The sequence below is a fragment of the Aedes albopictus genome, chromosome 1 (genome assembly GCF_035046485.1).
Source record: "Aedes albopictus strain Foshan chromosome 1, AalbF5, whole genome shotgun sequence".
Classification (NCBI taxonomy): domain Eukaryota; kingdom Metazoa; phylum Arthropoda; class Insecta; order Diptera; family Culicidae; genus Aedes; species Aedes albopictus.
Window position 1 is genome coordinate 22,661,351 of NC_085136.1, and position 15,809 is coordinate 22,677,159.

At 43.8% G+C, this 15,809-nt stretch overlaps 2 protein-coding genes across 3 annotated transcripts; both read right to left on the reverse strand.

The window, feature by feature from the left end:
- Positions 1 to 6,958: 6,958 nt before the first annotated feature.
- Positions 6,959 to 8,735, reverse strand: LOC115268708 (serine/arginine repetitive matrix protein 5). Of its 2 annotated transcripts, none has more exons than XM_029876807.2 (2): positions 8,569 to 8,735; positions 6,959 to 8,467 (listed from the first exon to the last, which is right to left on the reverse strand). In XM_029876807.2, exon 2 carries the CDS (start codon positions 8,374 to 8,376, stop codon positions 7,231 to 7,233), a length of 1,146 nt encoding a protein of 381 aa, XP_029732667.2. In that variant the 5' UTR covers positions 8,377 to 8,467; positions 8,569 to 8,735; the 3' UTR covers positions 6,959 to 7,230. The 2 variants fall into 2 exon arrangements, with proteins under 2 accessions (XP_029732667.2, XP_019555490.3); XM_019699945.3 differs by having other exon boundaries at positions 6,959 to 8,470.
- A 375-nt stretch (positions 8,736 to 9,110) lies between these two features.
- LOC134284841 (uncharacterized) lies at positions 9,111 to 15,224 on the reverse strand. The gene is made up of 2 exons (XM_062844201.1): positions 14,187 to 15,224; positions 9,111 to 10,232 (listed from the first exon to the last, which is right to left on the reverse strand). The coding sequence occupies exons 1-2, from the start codon at positions 15,133 to 15,135 to the stop codon at positions 10,198 to 10,200; spliced, it is 984 nt and encodes a 327-aa protein (XP_062700185.1). The 5' UTR covers positions 15,136 to 15,224; the 3' UTR covers positions 9,111 to 10,197.
- Positions 15,225 to 15,809: the final 585 nt, after the last annotated feature.

Consider the following 15,809-nt stretch of genomic DNA (forward strand, 5'->3'; position numbering starts at 1 on the left):
TGGTTAAAATTCGATCGCGCTTTTTCTACGCGAATTTCCCGGCGAAACACTCGCGAAACATACGAATAACTCGCGTTCTCGTCGCCACTGTTGTAACGTGACGAGGCGGTGTATTTATTCAAATAATTGAACAATAAAATTGTACGTTACAAACTATTAAAACTTTATTTCGCGGGATACAATAAAACTTGTCTCTTCATTATCGAGAATGACAATCTAACTCAACATATAGAAATGCAGTGTTGACACATGTGACGTCTATCCGGATGACAGTCGCCTGCCAACGGTGAGCCCTGTGGTAGAATCTGGGTCAGAGTTGCCAGTGCTCCCAACATCGCTAAAAGATTATTTGAATCAAAAACAATGTGTTATGGCAATCACATTGTTTATCGTCAATAGGAAGCAATCAGTGAAGTACTAGATTGAAAGTAGTGAGCTGGATTTTTGTATGGTGAGATATTCAATTCTCCATTTTTGCAATGAATTGGTGCAAACAACGTGGGTTATATGATTTTGTAGAGAGTAGCTAAGACGTCTGTCTTCGGTAGTGGTTAGAAAGGAACTAATTTATTAAGCAAAATGTCATCTATAACTAGAATTATCAAGGCTTGCTGTGATTGACTTCAACACTCCTCCTCAAGCCGCAGAGATTCCCATCATCCTACGGCTGTCCTCGAATTTCGTCCGCTGAAGTGGTTTGGTTAGGCCGTCGGCGATTTGATCCTCCGTTCCAACGTACGTCAGTTTCACAACGCCACGGCCGAGAGCGTCCTTGATGAAGTGATGGCGTATGTCGATGTGTTTGGTGCGTGGATTATATCCACCGTTCTTCGCAATTGCAATGCAGCTTTGGTTGTCGCACCGGATCTCGATCGCTTTGCCACCACCGTTGAATAGGGCTGATAGTCCGCGCCACCATGATGCCTCTTGTACGGCAGCTGACACGGACATGTACTCCGCCTCACACGTAGATAGTGCCACCGTGGGTTGCTTTTTGCACATCCACGAAATTGCACCGCCTTGTGCTATAAAGATGTTACCGCTGGTTGACTTCCGCTCATCCGGGTCGGATCCCCAATCGGCGTCGCAGTAGCCGACAATGCTGGAGTCCGCATCCTTCTTATATTCCAGTTTAAAACCGGAAGTACCGCGTAGGTAACGCATAACGTGTTTCACCGCGTTCCAGTGCTTGAGTCCAGGATTATTGTTGAACCGGCTGAGAGTGTTAACCGCGAACAGAATATCCGGCCGAGTGCTCTGCGCCAAATACATGAGACACCCAACAGCTTCTTGATAGGGGACGCCACTCATCGCTGCCGATTCATCGTCGTCCTTCGGGCTCACATCTCTCGTCAGTTTCTCTGTGCAATTCATCGGCACCTTCACTGGTTTGCACCGATCCATGTTGAACCGCTTCAGTATCGACTCGACGTAGGCCTCCTGATCCAATGTGATGGAATCCTTGCTTCGACCAATCCGGATCCCAAGGCAATGTTGCGCTTGTCCCAGATCTTTCATCCGAAAGCAACTAGATAATTGATGCTTCAATTTGTTCTTCCAGGCTTCGTCGTTGCTGAAGATCATCAGGTCGTCGACATATATCGCAACGAACATCATTTTGCCTCCTCTGATGCCGACGTACACGCACGGGTCGAATTGTGATGGTACCAGGCCGAAACGTCGCAGAGCCGCATCCAGTTTGTGGTTCCAAACTCGGCTCGACTGCTTCAAGCCGTACAATGCCTTGTTTAGCTTGCACACCATCGTCTTCCGTTTTCCGTCTACGAAGCAGGGGGGCTGCTCCATGTAAATCTCTTCGTCGAGATCCCCTTGCAGAAAGGCCGTTACTGCATCCATCTGGTCTATCGCGAGGTCGTGCTTCACAGCGAGGGCGAAAAGGTATCGCAGCGAACTGTATCGCACAACGGGAGCGTACGTTTCATCGTAATCTACCCCCTTTCGCTGGGAATAGCCTTTTATGACCAAACGTGCCTTGTGTCGTTGAGGATTTCCGGCCGCATCACACTTCGTCTTGTACACCCATTTGCACTTGATCGCTTTCCGGCCCTTCGGGAGCGGGGTGAGGGTCCAGGTGTTGTTGTCCACCAGCGCGTCGAACTCCTCCTGCATGGCACGTTTCCATGCGTCGCTATCGTCCCGGGCCAGCGCTTCTTGGTGCGAAGCGGGGTCGTCTCCTGATCCGCCATCCATGCCAGATGCCATCGCCACAAGACCATCGTCATCGTGTGGTCTGCCAGTGCTGTCGTCATCAGGGAACCCATGGAAGTCACTCGAATCATCGTCGGAGGTTGGCTGTGGAAGTGGTAAACCGGGTAGGCCAGTGGTATCAACAAGAAAATGTTTGTACTTGCCTGGCAGGACGTGCTCCCGTTCGCTGCGCCTCAACACCTTTGACCGAGGTGGTTCTGAAGATTGTCGCGAAGGGAGCACAAGGTCAGTCAATGTAGAAGTGCTTGTATCACAATCTTGGCTTGAAACACATTCACCGTAGTCGTCATCTGATTCCGCTTCATCTTCGGTTATTGGATCTTCTGGTCCCGCCACGGGTTGCTCCGGAACGGGGGTCACAAACGGTTTATCGAAATCCAGTTGAACGAACGTCGTAGGCCTCCGGCGTGGTTCCGCCGGAGACATCGCATCAGATGGAACGCCTTCGTCCAGAAAAACGACATCTCGACTCACGATGGTTGACTTCCTCTTCGGATCGTATAACCGATATCCTTTGGTTTCTTCATCGAAGCCCGTCAATATGCATTCATGGGATTTGGGATCCCACTTGCGCCGCTTCTGTTTTGGAATTTGAACCATCGCTTTCGTTCCAAACACGCGCAGGTGTGAAAGGTGTGGTTTCCTTCCACTCCACGCTTCCTCTGGAGTCATATTATGCCCACGAGTAGGAGAACGGTTGATGAGGTAAACCGCGGTGGATACGGCCTCCGCCCAGAAGCCTTTCGGTAGGTTGCCTTCAAACAACAAACATCGTGCCATCTCCACGATGGTCCGGTTGGCGCGCTCCGCCAGGCCGTTTTGCTGTGGCGTGTATTCGTTGATCGTTTCGTGTCGGATGCCTTCCTTCTGTAAGTAACCTTGAAAACTTTTGTTGAGGTATTCCTTACCGTTGTCAGTCCGGATCGCCTTGAGCTTCTTGCCGCTTTGACGCTCCGCCATCGCGTGGAATCTCTTGAACACTGCGAACACTTCATCTTCTGATTTCGTTTTCAGGAAGTAGGGTAGGACGGGGCAAGATGGCCACCCGGGGCAAGAAGAGCACCCCTCCGTTTTACAACTTTTATGATGAATTTTGCCCAAACAACTTCATAATTCGTTAGAATAATGTTCATCCTGTTTGTAAACCTGATAAAAGGTAGGGTAGGACGGGGCAAGATGGCCACCCGGGGCAAGAAGAGCACCCCTCCGTTTTACAACTTTTATGATGAATTTTGCCCAAACAACTTCATAATTCGTTAGAATAATGTTCATCCTGTTTGTAAACCTGATAAAAGGTACTTCATAATGAACGAATTAAAAAATATCGTCAAATAAGTCGATAGCGTGGATTTTTAGCATTTTCTTATAAGAAATCATCAGAATAAAATAAGGTTTTTATGTCAGATTCAAATTTTACCCATAATTTTGGTTATCAGCCAACATTACTAGCTTACTGCAAAGCATTTTAATTTACATTAGAAAATATTTTCTAAAAACAAACCTTAAAATTTATTCAATTTTAGTTATTTAGCTATAGTGGGGCAAGATGAGCACCCCTGATGGTAATATAGAAAATATTTTGAAATTATTGTAATCCACTCAATAGTGCCGAACATTGGTTTCCGTAACCTCTGCAACAATTTGGTTGAGTAAATTTCTAAAAATAAGCAACCTAATAATCGTTTATTGTTTTTCGGATCATTTTGTATAAAGTATTATAAAACCGCATTTTTTTTTCAATAATCGAATAAAATGATAATTTTAGAACTTGATACCATAGCTATACACAAGGTTCACTATATCAATCAGTGTATGACCAATTTATTGTTGAAATATTGGGATTTTAATGAAGTGCTCTTCTTGCCCCGTAGGGGTGCTCGTTTTGCCCCGTAGCATATTCGAACTGACCATAAAACATCTTTTTTGTTTAGTCAAATAAATCATCCTTATTGTGAATTTTGAACCCTCCCATGTTTATGGGTGATAGAAAACAAGATACAGAAAAGAACTACTGAGAGGTACTTTGAAAAATTGTGTTAACTTTCATTAAACTCAACGTGATCCTTAGGGTGCTCATCTTGCCCCGCCCTACCCTACACGAACATGCGTCTGGTCTTGTCGTCGATGAACGTGATGTAGAACCGATTGCCCCCAATCGAGTTCGTCTCCATCGGACCGCTGATGTCGGAATGAACCAGCTGCAGGACGTCCGCCGCACGCGAACCGTTCTTCGGAAATGGTAATTTCGATTGCTTTCCCATCGGGCAGATTCGGCAATCCGCACCCGCTTGATTGATGAGTGTGATGCCGCACGCCAGACCACCAGCAAGCTTCTTCAAATTTCCGGCCCCGAGATGCCCCATCCGTTTGTGCCAGAGCTCGAAACTTCCAGCGGCAGCATTACATGACATGGCCTTTTGTCTGCTACTCACCGCCTGGTCCAGCTTGAATTGATTGTTGGAGTGGCTCGCAGTTGCCACCAACTCGCCGTTCGGATTATGCACTTCGCAGCCGTCGTTGTCAAACTTGACCGAGTACCCCTTCTGCACGATTCTACTCACCGAGAGAAGATTTGACGTCAATCCAGGAATCAGTTGCACGTCACTGACCGTAACGCCGTCTAGATCGCCTCTGCATTTCGGCTGGAGATTTGCCGAACCGCAGGCAACGATGTCCATCGTACCACGATTCGCTGCAACAACCTTACCGTTGGCGTTTTCGAGGTTCTCCAGGAGCTGCTTGTTGCTCGTCATGTGCGCATACGCCGCTGAGTCGAAAATCCAGTCGTTCGTGTCCCCCTTGCCAAACGTGGAAAGCACCGTGCAAAACGTCTCACCTTTCCTGGAATCCTTACAGTCCCTTGCGATGTGTCCATGCTGACCACATTTTCTGCATTTCGGGCCCTTGGATGCAGTAGGCTGGTTTTTCGGTTTGAAATTTTCCTTCCGTTTGTTGGTAGCGAAGGCTTGGCTGTTTTTTCGGTTGCTTAGCAACGGTTGCTCTTGGAGCAGCTTGGTTTTCACGAAGTCTCCTGTTATGGCAACGCCGGAATTTTCCAACGCCATGATCATGGGTCGATATTCGTCCGGGAGACCAGCCAGGAGGATCATTCCGACCCACAGATCCGGTAACTTGAATCCGATGCCGTTCAGTTGATTCGCCGTCGAAATTACCTGGTTCACGTACTCGTCCATTGAGCCGCACGATTCCAGATCCGACTTGATGAGCTTGTGGAGCAAGCCGATTTGCCGGGACAGTCCTTTATCTTCAAACGCCGTTTCCAATTTGTCCCACGCGGCGCGGGCCGATTCCGCGTCTTCGATGTGGACGTAGATTGACGGATCCAGAAGCAGGATCAGCTTCAACCGGGCTTGCAGTTTTCGCTGCGAACTTCCATGACGACCAGTTTTGGCGTCCTGCCAGTCGTTCGATGGGCGGGAGACTTGAAGATCCGCCGAAGCTTGATTGACTTCGAGAACTTTCCATCTTCCAAAACTAAACTTTTTTCAGCGACAGGCCCATAACCTGTAGAGAGTAGCTAAGACGTCTGTCTTCGGTAGTGGTTAGAAAGGAACTAATTTATTAAGCAAAATGTCATCTATAACTAGAATTATCAAGGCTTGCTGTGATTGACTTCAACAGATTTCTTGGCTAATTTGATGCTGTTTGAGCAAAAGTTTGGGTAACTTTGTTGTTGTATTTGTATTATTTATTTCATGCAACTTCAACAACACAGTTACCCTAACTTTTGCTCAAACAGCATCAAAATAGTCAAGAAATCATAATACCCACGCTGTTTGAACCATTTCATTGCAGAAATGGAGAATTGAACATCTCACCATACAAAAATCCAGCTCACTACTTTCAATCTAGTACTTCACTGATTGCCCAACTTGGAGAAACTGCACATAATCTACACAATTATACAGGCGATACATGCGAGGCTGGCCATCAAAATCCGGAGCACGATAATGAACGCAGGATCACCATATCACTTAGCAAGCAATTTATTCGTCAATATAAATATTATACTAATGTAATTTTATTTGTTAAGACTTAAATAAATCCTATGTATTTTATTTTGGGAGTTTTTGTAACCGGGAAAACAACAGTTCTATGAGGCATCCCTTTCGTGTATGGTTACTCATTTATGTAAAAATGGGTAGAAAATACCCTGATGAGAAACGTCTAAATCAGGGTAACCGTTACCCAGATTTTGCAGCCGATACCGGCAACCCAGATTTGAGTAAAGATACCTTTACCCACTTTAGAGTAACTGCAGTTTTGCTCGATCTGGGTCGCTTTGACATCAATCTGGGTAGCTGAGGGTTAGCGTGTAGAAAACATCATGTTAACCCGTTGTTTCATCTTGCCCCACCCGTTGCAACTTGCCCCGGTGTACCTTATTCAACATTATAGATTATGACAAGATACCACTGTTCCCACAAATCCTTTTTTTTATAATTTTTGTTAAAAAATGAATTGCAGCTAATAACCAAGCAAATTCCTCAATTTTCTATTTTTAGGTAGATACTCCTTATCTTGCATAGGTATGTACTTCAAAGAACATTGTTGCAGTGTCTTTGGTCAAAGGTTTTAACTCAAATCATGGGAGAACGTTCCAAACCTGGCAAAGACCAACGAGCGATGAAGAGTATATGTACTAGTATACTTACCCAACATCAGCTTTTAGGAAGTTTCTTTTCTTATTGATGACATCCGAAGACGATGTTGTTTATGCAACGTTTATTATTATCGTATCGACCACTAATCACTAGGGGTATTCATACAATTACTGTGGAGCCAGAGGTACAACCCTCCGAAGCAAAGAAGCTTCTTATACATTTATACACGATTTTAAGTGCCGGCAATATGTATGCCATTGTCTTGAAAAATATTACTTACATCTCTAAAAAATACAAAAAAGAAAGATGAAAACAAAATTGGTAGGTCACGATTGATCAACTTGAACTTATGTGGTACACAAAAACACATTAAAATCTAGTCTCTAAAATCTCGGCGGTAGATGTGCTCTTCATCGTCCCGATCCCGGGGCGAGATGGCCCTCCGCGTGTCTCGCTCCATGCGTACCGGGTAGCGACTCGAATAGTCGTAATGCGGATAACGGACGTATGCATCGTAGCGTTCTGGCCGCGTCGGCGGATAATCGTACCGATCGTAAGCATAGCGCGCGTAACGCTCCCGGTCCATGTACCGATCGTATTCCGAATAGCGAGGAACAACGCGACGAATTTCCGGCGATGGAGACCGCCTTAAGCGGGGACGTTCAACCAACGGTGGTGAAGCCCTCAGAAAACGAGGGCGTTCGACCGACGGCGAACGGCGCCGCTTGCGATCACGAAGCGGGGACAGAGAGCGCGACTTCCGGGAATTTGACCGAGAACGACGCGAACGGGCGGCAATCGACGGCGAAGGCGAGCGCCGTTTGATCGAACGACGAGACCCACGGGAAGACGAGCGAGACCGCCTCCTAGGAGGACGTTGAGATTCAAGCGGAGACCGCTCCCGGAAGGCCAGCGGCGAACGAGAGCGCCTTCTCGAACGAATCGGCGGCGACCTAGAACGCGAACGCCGTCTCCGATCACCGTTGCTACTACGCGGTTCGTCAATGTCCTCCCCCTTTTCCTGCTTAATTTTAACATCCAACTCTTTGTGACGTTTCATTTCCTGTTCGTAGAAAGCCCGCTTTTCGGCCGGCGTCTTCAGAGTGGCTTTTCGGATAATCTTTGCCTGGGCGCAGTACTCCTGCGGATTGTACGCCGGAATACGCAAATCGTCCCAACACTCGTCATCGTCATCGTGCACCTTCTGCGGGGCAATCGGATCTTCCTGATTGTAAATCAGTTCCGGTTCCTGCGCTTCGGACGACGTGTGCGTTGCCGCCGCCGTCGTGATGCAGTATTTGTACATATCGAAATTGGCCCGATCCTCGCAGGTGGCCGTGTGCATTTTGAGCTCGGGCTCCGCCACCTTGTGGGCATGATTGAAAGGGCACGTCACAAACTCTATGTTCGGATGCATCTTCCGACACTTGAACAGATGCCGGGCCATGGCCGTCGCTTGCACACGGTGCGACTTATTGTATGGACATTCCAACAACGTTCCATATCCCATAGGGGTAGCCATTTTCTTTCTTTCAAAAATTTCAGTTCAACGTTTGTTTTGAACAATCTTGCAGCAGTCGCAAATGGCCTTTTAGAGCAAATTTTGTTGCAAACTGCTAGGAAAATCAAAACAAACCCCTGAATTAGAACTGATTTCAACACCAAAAATCACGAAAAACGCACTCAGTTTCGAAAAATTTAAGAAAATATTTACCTGTCTGCGGAATATGGCGTAGTTGGATCTTCCTGGCTGATGCTGCTGGGTTCACACGCTTACCTTTTTTTCACAAAGCACATAAATCTACCTACTGCAAAAAGCACACAACAGAGAGAAAAACGAATACGTTTGGAACGTTCTGGAGACGAAAGGCAACTGAAACTGACAGACGCGAGCGCACACTGATGACGACGGGAGGTAAACAAAACGAGCGATCAAAATGGAACGTCAAAAGTTTACCCCTGCAGCACATGATAGAGGTGCATTTTCAGCGTCGGGTATTATCTACCAAGCTCGGTACAAAAAGTTGAGAATTGATTGATGCACCAAGCGGTAAGAAGAAGAATTTTGACATCCAAGCGGTGTGCCGTTTACATCCATCGACCAATCAGCGACGAGGATCTAATCGACGGCACACCGCTTGGATGTCAAAACTTCTTCTTCTTTTCGCTTGGTGCATCAATCAATTGAAGCTGTTGCTCACACGAAAAAAAAAAATACCTATTGACCAATCCAAATTCCTGTGTGGTAGTGGTTTGTGTTCAGATTTCCACTGCAAGTACCTGATCTAACCTCACTTTGTCTGACAGTTCAGCGAGCTCGTTTACAAGGTGTTAGAATTTTTAACCAGCGGCGAAAATTAAATTTACGTTTTCCGTCCCGAAACCATAATGATACGGAAATATCGATTATCATCAGTTCTACTACAACAAAACCAATCGTCTAATTACCGTTTTACTGAAATTGTATCGAAAAACAGTTTTTCCGGATCTCCACCAGAGACTAAGTCCATGTAAATGAACAATCTAGTAAAGTGGGAGGACAAAGACTTCTGTTCTTACAGACTTTGAATAAAATACGTCTTGTTCGGTTGGTTGTCACAAAACTTCTGATCGTAGTATATTTCTCCTACTCGGTACAATTCTGAATATCTCCTAAATTTCCCTTTCTCTCTTTCTACTATCTCGCTTCTCTGAGCGAGTTCTCAAGCGTTCGCATAGGGTTACCACAACTCCTCCATCCTTTAGTAAAAAACTAATTCATTAAATTTCAAAATATTTACAACACAAATTCATTTATCTAAAACTTCATTACTCGAATGCACAATATTTATGCTTAACTATATACAACAGAACTATACATTTATACAATTTGAAAATTCACTAATTAGTTCGATTCTACGAATAGTAGACAAAATCACTTTTCCTTCTTTTCTTATTTCTTCTTTTAGAACGCCTAATCGGAACCACTGGGAGTGGATCTTGTTCTTCTTCATGCTGTAAATCTTCTTGAGTTTCTACGCTTGAGAAAATGAAAGAATCGGCTGGGTAGCCATAAAATTCGAAATCTTGAGTAGATTGCTCGTCGGATTCGGGATCTTCTTCTTCCCGTCTCCTCTTACTTCTTCTTTGTAATTCACTACTATTTCTTCTTAAAGTCGGTGACAAAACATTCGATGACGACGACAAAAATGGTGCTTCTATAGATGACGAAACTGGTGCTGCTTCTGGATTTCTTTCTGGTGACAAAATGGGTGCTGGATCGGGCATAAGGATTGCCTCACTCTCATGTGGGAAAATTAGGGTTCCCTTACGACGAGAGTTAAAAGATAGTTTAAGCTGACGCTTATGCGCCAACACTATCCTTCCCCCAAGAGAAATCTGGAAAGTAGCATCAGAAACCTGTCTTAAAAATGTGGCTGGCAACCATCGTCTGATGTCTGTCGGGTTAATGTTTTTGTAAAAAATCTGATCTCCATTTTTGAGTTTGGTGAATGCGTCGGGTTTGTTATCACCTTTAGCAATAGCGGAATCAGAAACGTCATGCGAGTTAGTCAAGTGTGTTTTAAAACTATGTTTAGGATTGATTAAGTCCATTAAAGTTTTTGGCTTATAGGAGAGTAATCTTTCGGAAGGAAATTGGCCTTTGTTGTCCAAGCAAATGTTGCGATAGTTGGATAAAAAGTATGCAATTTGTTCATCAACATCTAAACCTCTAATCTCCGGGTCAAGCAGGAACTTTTTCAAAACGTCTTTTACCAATCGTACTGTTCTTTCTGCTTGTCCATTGCTTTCGGGATGGTATGGCGGACTTTTCATGACCAAAATCCCCTGATTTCTCAAAAAGGTTACAAAATGGTCGGAGTTGAATGGTGGTCCTCCATCCGTAACTACCACGTCCGGTAATCCGTACCTAGCAAAAATCCCCAAAAGAACCTTCAAAACCTTTTTGCAGTCCGTTCCGTGTCGCATGTACTCTAATTCGATCCACTTGGTAAAGCTGTCAACGACAACAAGAAAAACCTTTCGATCAAAGTGAAAAAAGTCAGCATGAATCCTGCTGAAGGGTTTTGTCGTCGGGATCCACTTGGAGTAAGGAGGCTTTTTGTTGATCGCTGTCATCTGGTGGCATATTCCACAGGTCTTCACGTAGTCCTCCACGTCCTTGTTAAGTCCGAACCAGTAGACTGTCCTCCGCGCTAGTTGTTTTATTTTGCTGATTCCTGAGTGGTTCATGTGAAGCATTTTCAGTACCCTTCTCTTCATGCTCTCAGGGATTACCACGCGATCCTGGAACAAAACGCATCCTTCGACCTCTTCAAGCTCCTGGTAGTGAGAGTACACGTCCACAAAACGCCTTTCTAACCGCTGAGGCCATCCCTGCTTCAGGTATGTTAAAATTGTTTGCAGGAACTCGTCGTTCAAGGTCTCCTTGGCCACTTCTTTGTAGTCAATAGGAAACTCGTCGGAAAAATTCAAATTTTTAACGTATTCCCGAGCCAAAACCTTGGGAACGTCATCGGATAAAGGAAAACGACTACAAAAATCGGCATTACCCATCCGAGATGAAGGCCGATATACAATATCGTAATTGTAGATGGAGAGTTCCATAACGTACCTTTGCAAACGCGTCACTGAAATAGAATTCTTACCCTCCTTGCCAAAAATACCGATGAGAGGCTTGTGGTCGGTATAAATGGTAAAATGCATCCCGTAAAGAAATTTATGAAATTTCTTCACGGTGCTCACAACTGCTAAAGCCTCTAAATGCAAAATAGGGTAATTCTTCTGGGCGCTGTTCAAAGAAAATGAGGTGAAGCCACGGGGGTGATCACTTCGTCAATAATATTTGATATAAATATTAACACGCATAAATATATTTATCATTTTATGGCAGTAGTTTATGCTATAAAAATCTTTAAACTGTAATTTAGATCGCAGCAAACTTCGTTCAATTCTCTGTTTAATTGTTTATTTGACTGTCAAGGAAAACACTATCATCTTTCTGTATCGAATTGGAACCATGTTCATATCATTTTATTTTATTTCCAAAATACTAATGGGTTCTCCAACAGACGTTAAGTTTTAAATGACAAAATTGGAGCTCCTTTTGTAGTCCAAGGTGGTCCAAGACTACTCTAATTGAGTTGCCAATCTGGAGTCACCAGCAGTTGTCGTGTGGGAACTGAAGATCCCACGGACTGACCAAACCGTAGAACAAATGTAATTCTGGAAGATCATGGCATGTTTCCGGTTATTCCAAAGGACTTCTGCATTTCATTTTGTCAGTGAAGCATCCGTAGAATGTGGATTCCGCTGGATCTACTGAGGAGCGGGTTGAAGAGTAACGATTAGGAACGGATTTGCTTGTCCATTCCATGTTTTTTGCAAATCAAATTTGAAATCGCGCATTTCCCACCTCGCTGGATTGTTTCCTCTGTTCGGTACGTGATTTCATATTTATATTGCTGACTGCACCCCAAATTGGACTGACACAATAGTGTGCACACACCTTCAAAGTGTGATTACAGCGCAGGGATACGTCGGATCGAATTGAGGTCTCCGGTGCACTTATTCCTTGTAAATGGAGGAATAAGTGCACCGAAGACGTCGAGACGATCCGAGGCAAATGTGCACTTTTATCACACTTTTTAGGCGTACCAAAAAAAGTGTGATAGTCCAATTTGAGATGTAGTCTGCAATACGATAACTACGAAATACGAAAACTGTACAGTGGGGTAGGAAATGCATGAAACTTTTCTACGTTGAGATCGACAATCTTTTCTTTTATTAGATAATAAACACAATTAATAATATTTTAATTTCCAAGCACTTTATTACCAATATGAACTTTATGTAGAATTCTAAATGCAAGCTTCAGATGTTGGGAATTCAGAGATTCCCAATAAGAAATTTCGCGTAAGATTTCTTTCGAATCAGAGTTCATAAAGCATTGACCGTTAAACTCGTATATAGTCTGCAGGACTTGTCTGCAGGATAAAAAATGCAGGTAGAAATCCGCGAAAATTTCCTGTCTATTCATGCTACAATTAAAGAGAGATTAAGTAAAATTCAATCAAATTTACCTAAATTTTAAGAACCATCGCTTCCGAAAATGTCAGACACAAACAATCAACAACAGGAAGGCAATGATTGCTGCGATTGAAGATTGTCATTTCAGTTCTGTGTATGAAATTTTATAGCATGCATATTTATGGAATTTGCATAAATATATTTAAAATTCGTTAATATTATTGAAGTGATCAACCCCGTGGGTGAAGCTTATTGGTTTTTCCTCGTCTTCAACCAAATGTACAATTACACCGCCTAAACCATAGCTACAGGCATCCGTTACTACGACAACTGGCTTATACGGGTCAAAATACTCCAAAAGGTTTGGGTTTAAAAGAAATCCTTTACAATCATTAAATGCTGTTTCACAGTTATCAGTCCAACAATACGTCACGTTTTTCTTCAAAAGATTGTAAAGGCAGCTGATGCGAGTGGACAAATTAGGAATGAACTTAGAATAGTAAGTTACAAGTCCTAGAAATGCCTTTAGTTCCGAAACGTTCCGTGGAGCTTTCGCTTCGCGGATAGTTTTCACTTTATCAGGGCAGGGCAGCAAACCCTTGTCCGTTAAAACATGCCCCAAATAAGGCAACTGCGATACAAAAAATTTGCATTTCTTCAAATTTACCTTTATGTTGGCTTTGGCTAGTCTTTCCAAAACCAAAAAAAGTTTCTTTCTGCAGTCTTCAAAATCCTTTCCCGCAATCAGCACATCATCTAAATAAACCGTAACGTTCTCCAAACCACAAAGTACTTGGTCCATTACCTTTTGGAAAATCGCTGCACTAGACGAAGCCCCTTGAGGGAGTCTGTTATAGGTGTAGAGGTCCTTGATGGTATTGATTACCATGAACTTCTTTGAACGATTGGTCAAAAGCAGCTGGGTATAAGCACCCTCCAAGTCTAAAGAGCAAAAAATTGTCGAGCCCGAAAGTGTAGCAAACAGATCCTGAGCAACAGGCAAAGGATACGTATTTGGAAGCAAAACTTTATTGATAGAAACCTTGCAGTCTATCACTAAACGAATACTTTTATCCTTTTTAATAATGGCAATTACCGGCGAAGCCCATTCGCTGGCTTCAACTGGCGTGATAACTCCTTGTTTTTCCAAATCTTCCAAATAATCAACAACTTGTTTTCTTAAACGCAATGGAACTTCATAGGCCTTTTTGAAAATGGGTGTGTCCTCCTTCAAGATTAAATCTCCCTTATAGCCAACTATTGGACTGGTAAAATCTTTGGTAAAAATCGTCGGAAACTTACTCTTTACTTCATCAATAACTGTTTGCTCGTCAGCCACGTCAATGTTCCCGACTGTCAAAGGAGGGTTGGTAAAAGTGTTTCGCCATCCGGAATAGAATTCGTCCAACCATGTTCGGCCTACCAGCGGGATGAAATCGTTATTGCAGCGTAAAACAACCATGGTCAGTTGTTTCCGGTTTCCAGCGAGCTGTACATCAACGCAAATTTTTCCAACAACCTTCAGTTTGTTACCGTCAATTACAACAAGTTTCTTGTTGCAACGCTGCAGTTCACAGCTCGCAAAATTTCTCAAATACAGCTCCTCTGAAATTACGCTCTCCGCTGACCCACAATCGATCTCCATGGTTAAACGCTTTCTGTTGATTAAAACCTCCACATAGCAGGGATCACTGATTTTGTTGACTGACGAGATCATGAGGCAAGGCATGCCATCAGAATAGTCTGAATCATTGTTTAAATCTTTCTTCAGTCGCTTAAATAGTCCTGAGTTTTTGGAACTGGAAGATGGTTTTGGAGAATCTATGAATTTTACACTGGCTTTACTCTTACTCGGGCTTTTTCCATGCAAACGATAACAAAATTTCCTCGTATGTCCGGTTTTTCTACAAAAGGAACAAAGGTAAACAGGTTTACCTGAGCTTGCGCCTCTTTTGCTTTGGTATCTACTGTCTTGTCTACCGTTGCTTCTACTCCTAGACGAAAAAGATCGGTTTCTATCAAAACTGCGGCTGCGGCCCCGGAATCGGTTTCTGGACCGCGAAACGTCAGATCGGTTACCCAATCTGGCCACTACGCTAACGCGCCTGTCATCGTCGTGGTTTAATTGTTTCGTCCTACTGGCTGATATCTCTGAATTAAGAATCAACCGCTCTGCTTTAGCTGCAGACAAATCCTCTTCATCGCACAACCGTTTCTGTAACTGAGTGTCGTTCACTCCAATGACAAGCATGTCACGAATCGCCCTATCCTTAAACTCTCCAAAATCGCATCTTTCAGCCAAATTCTTGACTGTAATCACAAAATCCTCCAGCGACTCATTCCTACACTCAGATAAATTAACATATTGAATATAAGTTCCCTGCACTTAGATTGTGACCAATTGCTTTTGCACTTAAAAAGTAAGTGCAGGCTTATCGAAACTTTGCCAAATCAGTCAAGATGAATTTTAAGTGCAAACCTTTTGCTTTATAAAAGTCAAATGATGGGATTTTAATCGTGAGGCGCATAGTTCCTATTAATAAGAATAATAACATTATTTTCATTGGGAATTGGTTTTAAAATGAAAACAAATTAAAGTTTGGATTAATTTGATTGTTAAAGAATAAGTTTTATTAATTAGTTATTGTGCAAAGGAAGTTGTAGGTCGGGTGGGCCAAATAATGATGATGACCGAGCAGTGTGTGTCCAAGTCGCGACTTTTTTCGGCTCTATCGGTTGCGTCGATGTGCTCGTTGATTCAAGGGGAACTAGCGCTGTGTCTAGCTGGACATTTCACACCGCTTGCGCCGCTAGCTAACGCAAATGATGGTCCAGATGATCCGCCGATGCCACGACCGACAAAGTTGGTAGTCCAAGGAGCTCCGCTAGGATCGATTCTATTGGCGTATCTCAGCGCTCCTCCGG